Genomic DNA, 17,156 nt, shown 5'->3' on the forward strand with positions numbered 1-17,156 from the left:
TTGGTCATATGACCTGATCACCTGACTAGGCTGAGTAAGCAAGATGTTCTAGCAGGTTCCACCACAGAGGTATAAATATAAGGCCTACTCTGCCTGGGACTGTCTCTTCAGACTTGGTCTCTTAGGATCATCCACAGATACCTATACTGTAGATAGGTCTTAGTCATCAGGTCTACTCCACTTCCTTGTTGCCTGCTTAGACTCTTGGCACTCTTAGGTGAGCAGACTCAGTCAGCCTGTGTTGCCCTAACACAAGGCAATGCTGCAAGTGTGTGTGCATGCAGGAATGGGTGACTTTTGCCAGTCGTAGCAGCCCCCAACAGCTGTGAGAATAATGGACATGATGGTGCAATGCTGAAGCAGGGATGGATGCTTGCTACAAAAAAATATTGTTCCCATGTCCAGCCTCCATTTGATACTATGACTTACTATTGTGGCTGAACCTGGGTCCTGCTGTGTCATCCCCTGTCTTGCCTGCCATCCTCAGGGCTGAACTGAAACGTCCACTATCCAGTGCATGTGACCACCACAGTTCTAGCTATCAGACCTTGAGACAGCAGGAATCAGCATTTGAATGCCAGTTAAACACAGTAAAGATGCATAAGGCATATCATTTAAGGAGCTGAAGACTATACTATGCAGAGGTTGTAGTCTTTCTATAGTCTTTGCAAAGGGTACTGTCCATGAAGCCTGGGAACACATACCTAACTCCTTTGAAGTGGGTTGCATGGTGGACCAAGAGACGGGTGTTGATAAAGAGCAGTTGACCAGGCTTCAAAGGAATCTGAATGCCAAGCTGAGGAAGCACCAAATAGCCATGGGTGAAGTTGCCAAAGACAAAGAGGATGGTGTACTGATGCAGATCATCATTAAGATCAATGTGTGGCACAAAGGCTGAGCCTGCTCTCCAGGCCAACATATGCCAGGCACACTGCCAAAGTGCTGGATGAGCCATCAGAGTGTCAGCCAATGCTGGGTGGGAGTAGGTATGATCCAGAATTCTAGATAGGTGTGAGAGGCAGAACAAACCACATCTGATTGAAACTCACTTTTGCCTTTCCTCTGCAACTGCAGGCTGATGGCTGGCTAGCAGCTGCATAGCTCACTTCCCCACCACATCTGATAGATACTTGATCATGCAATTGATATACTTGATGGTGGAAGGAGACTGATGAAGGGTGTCCTGAGAGAAGGCTGGAATGCTGCTAGACCAATGCCAGACACCCACATGCAGTGCAGGAATAGCAGAGTGATAGGTGTCATTGTTATGCAGATGCTGAGTCAGATTGGTAGCATAGAGAGCAGGCAGGAACCATGCCATAACCCTGCAGACATCAAGAGGAATAGCATGGTGAATACAAAAGACTGGGGGTGTAGTTGGCATGCCAGGAGGGAGAGGAGATGTAGGTTGAACATGGTAGATCCAGTCTCCTTGGAGAGGAGCAGAAGGAAGGGGAGCAGGGAGCAGAGTTTTGGTGAATAATGTTGTCAGGGTGTCAATGACAGCCCCATTGCTCTGTGGCCCCTTGGGAAAGGTGTCCAGGAGGGAGGAAAGAATGTTGATGTCTGAGTACAGGGTTAGACCAGAGGTGTGGGAAAAACAGCATGATAGAGCACACCATTTCCCCTCCTCCCAAACTCCTGACAATCTGCTACCCAGTTCTGGTCCTTCCCAGCCTGAGTGGCTGTGCTCCTGTGCTTTCGCAGCTTGTCTCACATCCGGATACCCATCACAAAGACACAACCAAGATTGTTGACACCTGCAGGTCAGCCAGCAGGCTGTCCACAGCAGGCAGAAGGCAAAAGTGAAGCAAGAACTATTGGCAATACCACCACATCAATGTGGTGGTTGTAGAACAGCAAAGATGATGTGTCGTCCCTGGGAAAACTTTGCTTGTATGGGTGGAGGCTGCGCCACCCACGCTCCGACATGTCTCATGGGGGGGGACAACACCACCCTCCTTCAATTACTCTTCATTATGTTGAATATTTGGGGATATGGGTTAGAGGTAGGGTTTAAAAAGGGCCAGGGTTAAGTAACCCCTCCTAGGGACCCGCACTGCCGCAGTGGAAGCAGATTTAGTTCCACTTCCAATTTTGGACTTAGGGTCCGGATTTACTTCCTTACTCACACGTGGTGCCACGTGAACCACGTGCTTTTTGCGCGTGGCTTTGCCCCCGGCTTCTTCATATTTGCTTCAACATAGTTAATCTGGCAGTGCATGAACTCTGGTCCGAATCTTATCTTCTCGCCGTTTTTGCTTGATCGAAGTTTTGTGACCGCGGGACTGGGCAATGCGGGAATACTCATCCAGTGCCGAACCACCTCAGTGTTCGATATTGCTGCTTTGCCTCTTCCTCTCATTGCCACCCGTCGCCGTGGATGGGGGTAAGTTCGTCATTGCATAATCCTCTCCGTATCCTTGGTTTCTAAAGTTGGATGAATTCCTTGCCTGCGGCGTCGCGCATGCCTCATCGCCGTAACCGTGGAAACCCACAAGGCTGCGACTAATAACGGGCGAGTGACACGCATCGGTCTCCACCTACTAGTAAGGAGCTAATGCGCAGAATAGTATTTGAAACTGCGGTCCAGAGCAGCTGAGCAACAAGTTCGGCCAATTGACGTAGTCTCTCCCGCGAGAAGCCTCACCTTGTCTTTGCCCACCTCTCTTGCGAGCCAGGGTTGCGCAGGTGCAGGCTTTTGATTAGGAGATTGGAGCCAATCGGCGCAACTTCGTGATCCTGTCTTTGGCTTCGTAGTACGTTTTCTTTTGATTGTTGATTCTCATTTGCTGATGTTCATTCCATGTATCTAAGTGTGAGAGAGACAGTGTCAATATATACAATGGCTGTGCAGGAGATAAGCACTCAGTTGCTCTAAGATGTGGTTCCGCTGAGAACTCCACGTGTTCACCTGCACGGCAAAACCACGACATTTCACTCACTCCCGAAAAGTAGCACTTACGCTTCACATCGCTTCTACGTGATGGCCGTGCAGTAAGGAATAATATTGGATGACAGTGTCAACTCAATATATACAATGGCTGTGCAGGAGATCAGCTGAGGAGTCAGGCCTCGTCCTGTATGAATGAACTTGCCGAGTCCGCTGGCTACCACTTTCAATTCATGAAGTGGAAATCCCCTTCGATACTTCGCGTACATCCTCAGCCCACGTTTCCATAATCACCTTGCGGCTGTGCCTGTAAGCTCACCAATATATATAAACACGAGGACATTCTCGCATTTTGGCCCCAAAGCTGGTCTTAAAGTGCAGGTCACTAGAACATCCCCCATATATTCCTTTCCACCCCTCCACTATTTCTACATACGATCTTTCCTATCATATCGTTCGGTTACTATGCACGCACGCTTGGCACTCCTTGTGCTCTCTGCGACTGTTATTTTTGCACACCCGATCCCGGCACCCTCTGATATTGCGCACTTTGACGAGGGACATGTTTTGTGGGTAAATCCTTCAACCTGCAAAGATGTTGCCGCTAATCAAAAATGCAGAGATGGGGCCCTCAGGGAAGAACTTGACGACGGCAGGGCGCTCGTTGCCCGGGGCGGCGACGGAAAGCCGAGCGTTTGGGGAAGTTTGGGAAAAAAGCTCCGGATAGCAAACTTCTGGTCGGAAGGTCCCAAAACATCCTACCACCAATTGCCAGACTCTGATAGCGACACCGCTACGCAAGAAAAACACGAGGCAGAGGGCGAAAGACTGAAACAGGAGCACCAGCATGCCCTGGAAACGCATCGAATGCTTCGGACGAAGGTGGTCCAAGCCACGCAGAAGGCTGATGTCGCGAACAAAACCAATAAAAGGGAGCGTACTGAGCAAACTCGTCAAGCGCACGAGGAGGCACAACAACACCTCAAGACCAGAAAAGACGCCGTGCAGCGGAATGTAGGGGTTGTAAGAAAAACAAACGAGGCTGCGAATCGATGGGAGAAGAAGAACGCGGAGAGAAATCTCGAGAAAGCATCGCACACGAAGAAGACAGGGAAAGATACGCTCCAAGCGCTTCAGGATTCCTTGAGCACAGCCGATGGAGAAACAAGAAAACGAATTCTCAAGCAGATCAAGGAGCAAAAGAGGGTGAATGCGGTCAACAGGAATGGGAAGGTTGTGGCGTTAAGAGCATACCAGGTTATTGGCATTCCAGATGCGGTGGCGGGCTTGTTTGGATAATCTTTCCAAATCATGTTTCGTGATCAGTGATGTATTCGTGCAGTTGAAGATGGTGAATTCTGACTCGCTTGAACCGATGTCGGTCGAGTAGTGTGTCTCAGTGTTGCTGTCACTTGTCAAGGAGAGAATAGGGGATGGAGAGGAACAGTTGTTGTTGGGAGAGCATAACAAGAACCAATGCTAGAGCAGGTTCACTTCCTTAGGTTATTGCCATGTCGAAGCGCCCGCCAGGTCATTCCTGGGTTTGTCCGTGACTTTCAGTGCGGCATGCGCTATGGGAAAGTCATCTGTATGGCCGGGATTCCGTTCCTGATGAGAGCATGTTGCGTCGAACATCCATCGTGAGATACAGAGGGCGGGTCGGAACTGCGACGACCAAATTCGTGGTCACTTCTGCGATTCATGAATCGACAGTCGCGCTTTTCCAACTTGTGATCCCGCGTAGCCTCCTCCATTCCTAGACCAGTCGCATATGCAGGGAGCGATGCAAGCCGATCAGCAATCCCACAGGCTTCAGCCAAATCGAAGTACGCCAGGTCTTGCGTATGCAGAGAGAGGGAGCAAGGTAGCCCGACGGATTCGGATGTAGGCAGCGATTGGAGTCGGACATCCATTTGGAAGTGTTGATCACTCTCCTGATCGAAGGCGGGCTTGGGTATTCGTCTGCCTAATCAACGAGCTGCCGTCAGTCCTCCAGCATTGAACCCGTCTAGAACATACTCACATTGAGCATCAATTGATCCCCATGGGAGATTGCACTCATCTTCCCTTCACCCATCTCTACACGTAGGATGACATAGGAGGAAGGGTTAGGCAATCCGCTTCCGTACAACTAGCTCCCGTCGCGTCCTTAAATAAAGGTTTTCTCCTATATGTCACCTCATAACCCTAGCCGTAGTCTAGATGAAGTAGCGAAACGGAGACGTATTTCAGATAATCTTTCGAACCTCTTAGTGAGGAGGAATGGGCAAATGCAGCACATGATCGATGCCACGGAAGCCCTTACCCCTCCACTGAACCGGATATATGTCTTCAAAGTTGACGGCACCCAGAGGCACCGATCCCTCCATTTCACAGGGGGAAGGCAACATCACATCAGTTAAATACATAACAATCGTTAAAAGTCCATTTCAGAATGCCTCGCTATTGGTTGATTCAACGCTGCTCAGGCGAACAAACGATCGTGATTGACGGGGCGGCAGCCTTGAATTTGATGATGTCGCCGAAATTTCCCATGTTCTGGTGCTCGATAAATACAAGTTCTGTCGTACTAGGATCAGCAAAGGGCAGTATCGCCTAAAAGAGAGTATCGCAGCGTACCGAAGTCACCGCAGAGGGCGGGGACGAAATATCCCTCAATCAAAGTGCCGCTCGGGTCGCTGGCGAACTCGTACGTCAACTGCAAAATACCCGATTCAGTCAGACACGCTGGTTGTGGAAGATGGCACGAACGTAGCTATCAGCCTGTTGACCAGTAGGATCGTGCAAGTAGATATCGATGCCGACCGTTTGCACGTATGGGTCCTGTAGATTCACGCCCTGGTACTGGATGTTGAGGTAGGTGACCCCTATATCATCCAGGCGTCAAACGACCGGAAGGGCTAGGAACTGTGAAGACGTACCACCGTTGGGCCCGCCGCCGCCGATGATGTCGAACGAAGTACCACCACTGTCTGAGTGTGAGATTACAGTCAATATTATTGGGTAGAAAACCTTCGCACGGAGGATAGACGACGTAGCCACTCGGTCCCTGGCGCTCCGAGAGCTCAACAGTGCGAGCCTCGTGTGGCAGCGCAACGGACACTGAAGCAGTGACGAGAGCGATAATCAACGAACAGAGAGAGAGCATGTTGGAACCAGCTGTGAATTGTAACAGGGAGAGGGCAGTTGGTGAAGGAGGTAGATCGAAATGTGTCTGAGACGACACATTGAGTGACAATGATCAAGCTTTTATAGCACGGATGTGACCTCCAAGCTCCGGTGTTGTCGGAACTGAAGCTCACGCCGGCGTTCGATGATCTTAGAGCGAATGAATGAATGAGGGTACGGTTCGTCCGTCTTCCGTGGTGAGAACCTTGGGAGATGGCAGAACATCACGATCTTGTCGGATCTGAAGTCAGTCAAAGCACAGCAACAGGGAATATTTTCGTGCATGCGTCACATCAACACCACTAATGGGCAGCGCGCAACGTGCTGAGGAAGGAGTTTGGACCAGGTACTCGGATGCGCTCAAGGAATCGGTGTGGAGCATGAATGAGACGCGGTGTGCCGACATTCCAGTGCTGCGCCCAGTTGAAGCAACAGTTGATGTCAGCGGTGCGGTCCACGAGCCGCAAAAGACGGATTAGATGTACTGAGAAATCGCGCATAGTGGAGGAACAATGCCATAGAGGGAGTGAGGCGCGACTAGGTAGACTTGCTTCAAGCAGAGAAGCAGATCCATGCCGCTGTGGCGGTACACTTCCAGGGTCCGCTTACATCGGGCATCTCGTGCCGGTCGGCATTAATATTATTCTGATCCCTTCTCTTGCCGCCCAACCACCACATTATATTGCGAAAGATCGCTTTCATACCCTATTTGTCCCAGGATTCTTCGATACTATATCTGCTTGGTGGATGGGGAACTGCTTAACGCTTATTCGCTGCGCCCAGAGATGCTTAGATACACTCGCGGTGCTCGCTGAAGACACGAACACAGAAAAGAACGGTTCGTAACGCAATTGCTGACTCCTCAGCTATTTCTTACCGTGCTGCAGACTTGATGCAATGTGGACCTGACATCCTTGCGCGATTCAGGTCCAGTCTTCGCTGCGACGACTACCAGAAGCAAGGTGACGAGCTGGCTAAGCTCGTCGCCCTCGCCTATGCGCGCATGACGAGCGTGCATCACTCGCAAGTACGCTACTGCTGGAGACGCCTGTACACCGATGCAACCCTTGCCCTTGTATGTGCTGCGGTATACCATGCGGCCCAGCTGCGTGAGGAGTGCACGAACGGTCAGGTACCGGAGCCGGACTGGGGCAACTGGGTTCGAGGGCTGGACATGGTCATCATCATTGCCAGTGCTCCGGGGGAGGGGAGGTTGGAGATTGTCCACGATCTCATCTACGGAATACAGAGTGCCTACGATGTTGGCTTGTCTGCGCCGCCCGTGGCTCCCTCGCCCGTTCGTGAGGATGTCCTCCCTGCTCCTGCACACGCGATACCCGTACCCAGACTAAGCAAAGCTCCCTCTATGGCGGCGTTCGAGCGCATGTCGTCAACCCCGTTCATACTTCCCGCGTGGGCGCGGGACTGGCCAGCAATGAAGGAGAAGCACGATTGGAGTCGGGCGAGCTACCTGCTGAGCGTCGCTGGCCCTGGTAGAGTTGTGCCCGTTGAGGTCGGTGCTGACTACAGAAATGATGACTGGACTCAGGAGCTCATGGAATGGGAAGAATTCCTCAAACGCATCGGTATGCTCGAGGGCGGCAGTGACGACCCGAGACCAGTATATCTCGCGCAGTATAATATGTTCCGGCAGTTCCATAAGCTCCGGGACGATATCCAGATTCCGGACTATGTGTATGCCAATGTCGGTGAAGCTGTCCCGGAGTACCGCCCACCATCGAACGAGGAGGGCTATCTTCTCAACAATTGGCTGGGGCCAAAAGGAATGACCTCCCCCGCACATACCGTAAGTCCTCCCTGGCCCCCCTTCTTCCACGAGGGTGCCTGACGCCGTGCCAGGATCCATACTATAACTTCTACAGTAAGCGTTCGTCGTATTCTGACATGTCACGTCTAACACCTTGGCATCCAAATCAGCTCAGGTTGTTGGCAGGAAAACCATATGGCTCGCACCACCGACCCTCAGGCGAGAGATGTATCCGTTTCGCCTTGTCCTTTCATCCAACCTTCCTTCCAAGCCCCCATCCTCCACGTCCCTCAACAACACCACCTCCATCGATATTTTCTCCCCTCCTCCCGCGGACAAGCCGCTGTTCAGGGACAAGGTCCTCCCTCACGCCATGTGTTGCGTGCTCGAACCAGGGGATATGCTGTTCATCCCCTTGGGATGGTGGCATGCAACGAGGGCCGAGGACATCAGTTTGTCGGTGTCAATGTGGTTCTGAAGACTGTACGTTGCCAACCACATTCACTGAGAGCGTTGGTAAGGGTGCGTTATGATCTCCACACACGTGACTTGTCTTAATGATGGAAGATGGCGCCGTGGATTGACGCAGAAGCCTAAAACCAGGTTGGTCAGACACGAATGTCCGGCACCTTGCACACCGCGCCAGCTGACGAGGCCCATTTCCTTGTAGGGGCGGCCCCACGTGCCCTACAGTATATCAGGCAGGAGCATATAATTGTCCCGCGTGGCCACCTGTTACCCACGTTGTTAGCGAACATATCGGATCGATGTCTTGTGCGCTTACACATCTAAGAAGGGCCATTATCTCCCGAGAACGCAACAGGCATGGAGTCGCGTTAAGTCGCTGTGGTCACAGGTAGAACAATATGATACCAGTTCCGCGACATCGGTTGGCCAGGAAGTCATTCTAAACGTAATTCCTGCACACTTCTAGGGAAACAGATGGTGTTCGACAGCCCGTAGTCAATGACCGTGTTGAGCAGTCTCTTGGCGTTAATAGCATTTCGAGGAATTATTCGAGTTCGGGTAGTGAACCCGAATCCGACCGAATCATTGATGAACGAAGGCCCTTGTATCCATTCGAGTAAACACTCTGTACGGCCCTGATTAGGTTTTGTTCCCTCGGTCGCTCCTTTTGAAAAGGATTGGCAAATAATATCTCATGCCCTGAAATCAGATCGTATCCATAGTGAGAAAGATTAAGGAGAGCAGTGGCGTTGTTCGAGAGTTTCTGCAGCAGCCGTGAGAATTAGAGGTGGTGGCCTGACGGAATTGATGGAAAGAAGGGAAGCCTGCAATGCAGCTTTGCTTCGGCTCTCCCGGCCGGTCCGTAAATTGACGTGAATGGTGAGCGGCGACAGCGCATTGACAGACATCGCATGCTCTAGAGTGGCATTTTGATTTGGCTTGAACTTCGAATGAAGATGGGAATGGTGAGAGCAGAGTGTTACGAGACTTTTGAATTGAAGGCGTCGCCGAGCATAGTTCAGGCCAGAAGCGGAAGCAAGTCTCTGAAAGCGCTTCTCCTCTTGGCTCATCAGAGAAGCCCACCGAAGCCCACCGAAGGCGTAACGGTCCTATTTCACGTGAAGTCAGCCCACGCGCTTGTTGCTTTTTACAGCATCAGCTTGGCAGCGCACTAAATCCAGCCATTATTCAGACCGAGTGTATCGCGATTGGTGGAGCACGAGCAGGTCTTACGGTTCAGGGTTCTGATCCTCGGTGCGCTGAACTAACACACGGAGGGCAAACGGCGTCACCCCGGTGTCTGGTACTTGACCACAGAATATTTCCCTTCTCAACAGCCACCTGGCGACCTTTGTCTTGCTCATGCAGCTGCAGACGTCGTGTTACTTCTCACCAGTGCTCAACAAAGGCGACAATAACAACGTTCCCTGATTGGTAATTTTTTTCGGTCATCTCGCCGATTTTGCGACCTCCATGCTTGACAAACTCCCGGCCGAGCTGGTCGACGAAGTCATCGGTCAACTTGACACACCGAGAGACCTTGCGGCGCTGTCTGCCACCTGCCAGGTGTTCAAGCAACGAGTTTCGCCAGCGCCTGATCTCGAACTGGGGCCGCTGCAATGTTGTTATCTCTCCATCACGATCAACAACGCAGACGCATTTCGGCAGTTAGCGGACAAAGGCCGTCTTGCGCGGAGCATACGACACCTACACTTGGTTGACCCCCCACCATTAGAAGATTATCCCTCAGAAAATGCACCATTACGTTACTGGCGGGCACACGCCGCCCAAGGTCATCTGAATCGAGAGTACGACCCGATTTTGATCAACGCAGCACTGAAAGAGATGTCAAATCTTTGTTTCTTATGCACTGACGGACTCAAGTTGAAAGGGGATGGAAACGTGGCGCATATCTTTCGAAGCGTACCGGATAGATGTCGGTCGCTTACGGATCTGTTCCTGGACCTCTCCATTGAAGAAGGCATAAAGCTGACGAAGACACACTTCGCTCCAGCGGTGCGTAGTTGCAATTTTGGAACCTCATATTGACTAACTAGCCTGCAGTCGATATCCCCAGCGGCACGTTTGAGAAGCTTCAGAGGCAACTTCAGCGACTGGGGTACGCAGCTCGATACTAATTACTGAACGGCGTCTGATTCGATACCAGCTAACGTCCCTGAAAACGTCTGGAATAGCTTCTCTTGTGCAGTCTTCACTTCTATAGCTGCCGTATGCACGAGCCTGGAGCATTTGGGATTGACCTGGGTTGAGTACACGCTCAACGAGCTGTTCAAGTGCACTTTCCCCAGGCTTCGTTCTCTCGATATTGCGTGCGACATTGGCTGGGTCATCCATAGCGACGCACTCCACCTCTTCCTGAAACACAATTCCTCGCTCGAATCGATCCACTTCTGCTGCATTGCACCGACGTTCCTCTTACAAGACGCACTCCCGAATCTGAAGCGTCTCAAGCTTTGTCCGGACGGAGGAGCCATGTGGGACGTGGTGAACCCGCTGTCGGACGGGTCATACCGACCGCTGGAGTGGGTTGACTTCGGTACAGTCCGACCGGAGAACATGAGCACCGTCGTTTTTCCGAAGATTGCTGCATTCGCGAGCACGATTCGAGTCGTGCGGGTACATCGCTTGTGGACGTTGGAGGAAGTTGCGCGTCTGGGATCCTTGCTACCTAACGTGCACACCCTGGGCTATACCCACCTGCCATCTCGGCCGGGGAAGGTGAACTACATAACTGTGCGCCCAGTTTCCCTTTTCCCCACAGGCACACAGCTTAACGGTCGAATAGCCAATGTACCTCCAAATGCTCGCATTCTCTTACCCAAACCTCCGATGCCTCAAGTCCTTCTTCCTCGAACACCCGGCTTCCCCCATGTCGCCCGGAATGGCAGTGCAACGGCTGGGGGAGCTGCTTCCAAGATTGATATGTGTGGACAACTGGGTACGTGGTGACCCACGCGTCGGTGCGGGTACAGGGCCAGGCGACACCGGGGAGTGGAAGGTGGACTACAAACGGTCGCCAATGATGTATTGGCCCAACTTTCATCTGAGGAACGACGAGCCCGTGAGACTACCAGAGGATGGGCTGGATCCGGGGATGTTTCAGAGGTGGGGATAATCGGCCCACTCCCTCGTTTCCGCCTGTCGGTAGACGGTCCTTGTGGGGTGAATATATAATTATGGCACACCTTCGCATGTACTTATACGCTTGTGCCTCATTTATTCTGTTTGTTCGTTTTCGTTCTGATCGAGCTCCCATTGATCGATATTAAACAACACCCATTCATGCGGAGCACGTCTCTAAGCTATCCTAACCGAACTGCAGACACGAACCCCGACCCGGGGATACGCGTGTGCCATCGGTACACCGATACTACGGGATTGAAAGAGAAAATGAGTGAGAGGATACGGTATCAAGGGTTGTGGATGGGGACGAGATAGTGATACAACAGTGTCTGCTTCCTTGCTTGCGTATGAGGGCGAGATCAGGACAATGTCGGACGGACAGGACAGTGTAACCATGCTTTCATGTGATCGGCGACTTGCCGCACGAGGAGGGGTCGGCTGGATCGAAGGTTCCTACCACCACCCGCCTTCTTCCCAGCCTGCTTTCCTCGCCCATCGGCGCTCCATCCACTCTCCCGCCAACGTCCTCACCTCCGCTTCTCGCGTCGTGATATCATCGTTTAAGCAAACCATCTCGAGGTCGTTCTCCTTATCGATCTGGGCCAGTACCTGTCGAGTGGAAAGAGGAGTGCGGAGGGAGGCGAACTTGACTGGGGTGGAGGCGAGGGTGTACGTGTACCGGGAGAGGAGAGAGATGACAAAGGCGCGTAGGCTGGTGTGAGGGGGAAGCACGGAGGAGAGGGCAAAGGACGGTTCTTCCCAGCTTGAGGAGAGGGGCAAAACAGGTACAACTTCCGGGGACAGCTCCTCTTGCGCGTCAGGCGGAGGGAGGAAGGCGCTCAGCCCGAGCTCACCGCTCTGCCCCACCAGGGCAGTGATAAGGCAGTCCCCACACCGTGGGATCTCGAACGCGATGCGCTTGAAGACGGCGCTTGCGTGGGTGCTTGACTCACCTTCCGTCCCGAGGCAGAGCTCGAACTCGAATGTGCAGGCTTTGGTTAACGCGGGGGGACTGTTGGGCAGGGGGAAGGAAGGGAAGGATTTGGAGACGTACATTGGTGCTGTGTACGGGTAACCGTCGTGTGATGCTAGAATGTGTCAGCCCTGCCCAGAGGGATAAACGACGCACTCACAAAATTTGTACACAGTGCCCCTCAGGTCCTCCCCCACTACCGTGCGCACCCTCGCCGGCTCCAGCGTGCTCCTCGGCAACCTCCAAACGTCCAAGTCGGCATAATACTCCTCTGCCTCGCCTCCGCCCAACCTACGCCAAGCAGCCTCCATCTGCTCCTCGCCCCACTCGTCCCCCCTTCCCCCAAGCCGGGCAACAACAAAGCTCCACAACAGCGCTTCCCGGTGCCGCTCGATCGTGTAATGCGGAAAGAGGAATCCGAGGTAGGCATCTCTATTGCTCCTAAAAACATGCTCTCTCGTTTCCCGGAACTCGGTCTCCCAGGCCAGCTCGAGTTCCTCCACCAGGGGGCGCGACATTGCCTTGGCGACATGGACGACGTAGGGCCTATCACGGGGGCCGAAGCGGGCGTTGAGCAGGTAGTTGCTGTATTCCAGTGCGGCCCATTCGCCTGTGGAAGAGGAATGAGGTGTGGAGCTGCCTCGTACTAGCAGGTCGGGTTGGAAGCGGAAGACGAGGCCGTAGGAGGGGGTGAAGAATGCGGAGCGAGGCAGGGGTCGGAGGAGGAAATAGTCGTCGTTCAGGTAGATACTGTGGGCTGTTAGGTATCCAGATAGAGGAAAAGGAGGTGAGGAACGCACAAGTACTCTTCCAACCCAGGGAGCTGGGCCAGGCCGCCTTCGATCGCAAAGCTGTTGAAGACCTGGGTGCGGACGCCCGTCTGCCAATGCGCGACGGCCTCCAATCGCAGCTTTCCGTCGGCCCATGTCGCTCCATCGGCAGGCTTAAGCCACTGTGGCAATTGGGCGAGACGGGACGGTTCTACTGGGAGGATGTGGGTCGTCCCGTTCTCATCTCGCATTGTTGGCTGAGCGCATGAAGTGAGGTTGTAGTCGCCCACGAGGAGGTAGGCCTTGTTAATCCATGTGCCGAGGTTGGCGACTGCGCTGCGGAGACTGTACCTCAGCTCGCCGTTCTCTCGGTATTGTTTTGAAGAAGCGGACGTCTTTCCCTTTGCGGGTGTTACGCCCGAGGCGAGGGAAGCAGCGAGAGAAGCCTCGAGTTGCAAGGGGTCAGTGCCGTTGACCCATGTCCATATTAGATCTGCTGTAAGCGGTGGCAGAGGGAGATGACAAGGCAGGCCGTGTGCAAACCATGGGTCGAGGCATGGTGTGGGGAGGACGGGGACTGGACGGAGATGGGGTGTGGGGGCGATAGAGAAAGTGGCGATGAGGAGATATCGCTGGGAATCTCTGTTTGGTCCTGGTGGCCATATGAGTTGATGGTCATTTCTTGGATCAGGACAGACGGGCTGGCCCTGGTCTGTTTGTGCGGGGTGGGATATGAATCCTGAGAGACGATCTGTTCTGAGGTGGTAGGAAGTTGTTAGGAGGAAGAGGAGAGCGGAGAGGGGGAGAAATATGTGAAGGAGGGGACGTCGGAGAAGTGGATGCATTGATGAATCGGAAAAGAAGAGGAGAGAAAGAGAGAGAGAGAGATAAAAGAGCACACGACCTGTTACTTGTTACCTGTTCTGCCTGTTACCTTACGATATGGATACAAGAGAAGTAACGTTTGGGTTATTGCGCAGCATTTCCAAATTGTGTAAAAGTGAATTGAAATTGAAATTGAGTGTCGTGTGCAGTTATTTTTGGATATTGGACATTACCCTGATTGACTGCGCCTTGTTCTATTCTTAGCACACCGGGAATGTACATGAGCGTGTATGAATTCTCTTAATTCCTTTATTCCTTCAATCAATCCTCGGAGAATACCGATAAAATATTTACTTTCGCCATGTTCATTTATATGTATTTTCGAAAGATAATCAAACCAGATTTGACCGATAATGGAACGTGCCGAACATGCCGAGTCAGCCATCCACCAACGACGTCCGGCCGCCGCATGCCGAGAGGCTGTGTTCATCTAGGGTTCAATATTAATGGCGCTCGGCATGCTCTGTGCTGAACTTGCTTGATATTGGATGTTACTCTTCAATGCATCTCAACAACATTTTATTCTCCTGTGCTGACAGCCGTGGATCAACACCGCAGAGGAGCCCAATAAAAAAGGGCACATCACCTTTCCCTGGATCATGCAAACACACAATCTGCTTCCTACCATTTGGCACAGAGATGCTAATATTGGAATAGCTAGGCAATCAGCGCCACACAAGGCACGGAGTGGATAGCCTTTCCTTTCCTTTTCATCGCACACTCGGAGCAACCGTTGTTCCTTCCTCACATGTCCTTTACAGCTCTTTTTCTGTGGCAGGATGATGGAAGCTGAGGATCTTGTGGGAGATGGCAACCAAGAGAAGGAATGGGTGACAGCATGCACAAGCACAGTGAGCACTTCTTGCAACTGAGCCTGGATGGAGTAAATCAGCTGGCTGGTATAGAGTCAGAAATGAGAAGAGCCCAGCATGCTCTTGCCTGAGCACTACATCTCCATCTCCCAGAGAGCAGAGACACTGTGCATATGTGCAATCTTGCTTAACAGGTAGATATCTTTGACCTCGATATTGTACTGCCACAGCAAGGCACCTGTTAGGCCAATTGTTACCCACACTTCCAGCATTTCTGCCTCCACCAGGTCCCAGAGCACCAAAGGCATACACTGCGCCAAAGTCTTCAGATGCTTTCCTGTCAAAGCATGCCAGTGCTCCATGATATACTTGGCATCAATCTTAGGAAGATTTAATCCTTCTTGTCACAATGAAGCGAGGCAAGCTTTGATGAGGGAGAGCAGGCTTTGAGACTTCTCCTTCTCCAGAAAATTGATGGTGATACCAAATGTGTATTTTACAAGGCCGAGGGAGTAGGTGTGTAGGATCTCATTCAGAGTCCTAATGCCCAGCTCAAGCTCTGGCAGAGACTAAGCATTGATGATGAGGCTGAGCAAACAAGAGCACATACAAGACAATTGAAGCAGAGGGTTGACTGCATCCATTCCGCCATGGTCCACAAGTTCTGCCTGTAACTCCATGTGCAACTGCCCTGCATGCCTCTGTCCCTCCTTCCATCTCTTGCTTGCTGTGTTCAACAAGTTCAGAATAATGGTCAATGCATACTTATCCATAACACCTGTCTTCTGAGAGCAAGTTGTAATCTTGGTTGCTTGTCAAGGGTATGTTGCAGCATCCAGCAGTTCTCAAACCACACTCAGTGTCTGCCAAGAGGTATGAGGCATGCTCAGCTATGGCCTCTCATCAGCATCTTTGACCAGGGACATAGTCAAGCTTGACTTACCCGGAATAGGGATGCATATCCCTCGGCACTGTGCTTATAATCTTGTGTACCACCCACATGACACTGTTGACAAAAGTGACTCGCTCTCAAGCTGTGATGGCTGCAGAGATCTGCCTGCATTAGATTGTCCCCAGCAAGGATTGCCACCCACATCATGAACAGCACTGGAGCTCAAGTAGCTGCATCATAAGCCTCTTGTCCAGTGGAGTTGATTGATCTGAGAGGAGGAAGAGGTCAGCAGAGCTCGCTGATAGTGGGATAGATGGAGATGTAGTGGTCAGCATAGCTCACCAGGCTGACCATCTTATGAGGGAGGGGAGATCACTTACTGGATCATTGAGACCAGCCCCTCCATGAGCTCCAGAGCAGTTGCATGAGGTGAGGTGCCAATGAATTGGATGTTGCTGGAAAGCTTGAGTTCCTGTCAAGGCATTGCTAGATTGGAGGTGCAAACATTGTAATGTTTGTACCATTGTTTTGAGAAGTTCCCTGAGACATCTTCCCAAATCATGAGGGGGAGCAAGTACACATGGGGACCATCCACTCTCCCTCTCCAAGGATTTGGCATTGCCTGGGTAATAGCACAGTGTCGGTCTAGGATGCCTTGAGTCTCCTAGATAGCATGAGCTGAGAAAGGACTCACCAGCAAACCTCAGAAAGCCTGTTTGGGGGTAGGATGCAAGCTCATGCCAGTTGTTTAGAAAGGTCTTCACCATATGCAGTTTGCGTACAGTGAGATCCAGGTATAGAACACCTGGTACAATCTGTACTTCACCTATTGGGGAGAGTGGACCATCCATAGCCAGATACATGTCATGACCAAATGCTCCCATTTCTCCCTTCATGCTGCTGTACTGTACCCACTGCTTTGGCAGAAAATAGCACCCATCAGAGCATAGGACCAGCTCATCGACAAACCAGGGCCAAGAGTCATAGAAAATCATTGGTGTGAGACACTCATCTGGGGCTTCTATTGACCATAGAGTACCATGCCAGAATTCACAAAGTTTGGTAGTGCCTACCACCAGATGGAATTGCATATTGGCCTGTTTTGTAGGATCTGAGAGGTCCTGTTCAACAGTCAGCCTATAGTTCAGGGTTTTGCACCAGGCACATCACCTTTGCCAGTAAGTGTGCTAAGTCTTGCTCATAGTAGATATTCTTCTGAAGGGAAGCAAACCTCCTGATGGAGTTCCCGAGCTGATGCAGAGACTTGCAAGCACAACTACATTGCTGTGAAGTATTGGGTACAGGGAAACCAAAAGCTGACATGATGTTAGGGCAACACAGGCTGACTAAGTCTGCTCACCTAAGAGTGCCAAGAGTCTAAAG

The 17,156-nt window shown here is 51.8% G+C and overlaps 7 protein-coding genes across 7 annotated transcripts; 3 read left to right on the plus strand and 4 right to left on the minus strand.

Moving 5' to 3' along the window:
• Positions 1-3,358: 3,358 nt before the first annotated feature.
• On the plus strand, positions 3,359-4,192 carry DACRYDRAFT_112167 (uncharacterized protein; the record flags this gene model as incomplete). The annotated part of the gene is made up of 2 exons (XM_040769358.1): positions 3,359-3,462; positions 3,514-4,192. 2 exons carry the CDS (start codon positions 3,359-3,361, stop codon positions 4,190-4,192), a joined length of 783 nt encoding a protein of 260 aa, XP_040624115.1.
• Positions 4,193-4,464: 272 nt separating this feature from the next.
• On the minus strand, positions 4,465-4,806 carry DACRYDRAFT_91827 (uncharacterized protein; the record flags this gene model as incomplete). The annotated part of the gene is made up of 1 exon (XM_040777025.1): positions 4,465-4,806. The coding sequence occupies one exon, from the start codon at positions 4,804-4,806 to the stop codon at positions 4,465-4,467; it is 342 nt and encodes a 113-aa protein (XP_040624116.1).
• A 307-nt stretch (positions 4,807-5,113) lies between these two features.
• Positions 5,114-6,092, minus strand: DACRYDRAFT_25317 (uncharacterized protein). The gene is made up of 5 exons (XM_040774114.1): positions 5,914-6,092; positions 5,815-5,861; positions 5,645-5,760; positions 5,513-5,591; positions 5,114-5,454 (listed from the first exon to the last, which is right to left on the minus strand). The coding sequence occupies exons 1-5, from the start codon at positions 6,039-6,041 to the stop codon at positions 5,348-5,350; spliced, it is 477 nt and encodes a 158-aa protein (XP_040624117.1). The 5' UTR covers positions 6,042-6,092; the 3' UTR covers positions 5,114-5,347.
• Positions 6,093-7,064: 972 nt separating this feature from the next.
• DACRYDRAFT_59579 (Clavaminate synthase-like protein) lies at positions 7,065-8,307 on the plus strand (the record flags this gene model as incomplete). Its single annotated transcript, XM_040775570.1, has 3 exons — positions 7,065-7,868; positions 7,922-7,943; positions 8,000-8,307. 3 exons carry the CDS (start codon positions 7,065-7,067, stop codon positions 8,305-8,307), a joined length of 1,134 nt encoding a protein of 377 aa, XP_040624118.1.
• A 1,324-nt stretch (positions 8,308-9,631) lies between these two features.
• DACRYDRAFT_119673 (uncharacterized protein) lies at positions 9,632-11,433 on the plus strand (the record flags this gene model as incomplete). Its single annotated transcript, XM_040770839.1, has 4 exons — positions 9,632-10,313; positions 10,362-10,416; positions 10,465-11,051; positions 11,104-11,433. The coding sequence occupies exons 1-4, from the start codon at positions 9,771-9,773 to the stop codon at positions 11,431-11,433; spliced, it is 1,515 nt and encodes a 504-aa protein (XP_040624119.1). The 5' UTR covers positions 9,632-9,770.
• Positions 11,434-11,894: 461 nt separating this feature from the next.
• DACRYDRAFT_112171 (uncharacterized protein) lies at positions 11,895-14,029 on the minus strand (the record flags this gene model as incomplete). The annotated part of the gene is made up of 3 exons (XM_040769359.1): positions 11,895-12,529; positions 12,575-13,164; positions 13,215-14,029. The coding sequence occupies 3 exons, from the start codon at positions 14,027-14,029 to the stop codon at positions 11,895-11,897; spliced, it is 2,040 nt and encodes a 679-aa protein (XP_040624120.1).
• Positions 14,030-15,015: 986 nt separating this feature from the next.
• DACRYDRAFT_59430 (uncharacterized protein) lies at positions 15,016-15,276 on the minus strand (the record flags this gene model as incomplete). Its single annotated transcript, XM_040775561.1, has 1 exon — positions 15,016-15,276. A coding segment is annotated over one exon (261 nt), but the record flags the coding sequence as incomplete, so codon positions are not given.
• Between the last annotated feature and the right edge of the window lie 1,880 nt (positions 15,277-17,156).

Source organism: Dacryopinax primogenitus (genome assembly GCF_000292625.1).
Source record: "Dacryopinax primogenitus strain DJM-731 SS1 chromosome Unknown DACRYscaffold_24, whole genome shotgun sequence".
Lineage (NCBI taxonomy): Eukaryota > Fungi > Basidiomycota > Dacrymycetes > Dacrymycetales > Dacrymycetaceae > Dacryopinax > Dacryopinax primogenitus.

Bases quoted from the DNA above. Each gene is read 5' to 3' on its own strand.
- DACRYDRAFT_25317 (XM_040774114.1), bottom strand. From the start codon at position 6,041: ATGCTCTCTCTCTGTTCGTTGATTATCGCTCTCGTCACTGCTTCAGTG. The intron at 5,761-5,814 runs GTACGTCTTCAC...TGGATGATATAG, and splicing joins CGGCGGCGGGCCCAACGGTG to GGGTCACCTACCTCAACATC. The intron at 5,592-5,644 runs GTTCGTGCCATC...GGTATTTTGCAG, and splicing joins GTCAACAGGCTGATAGCTAC to TTGACGTACGAGTTCGCCAG.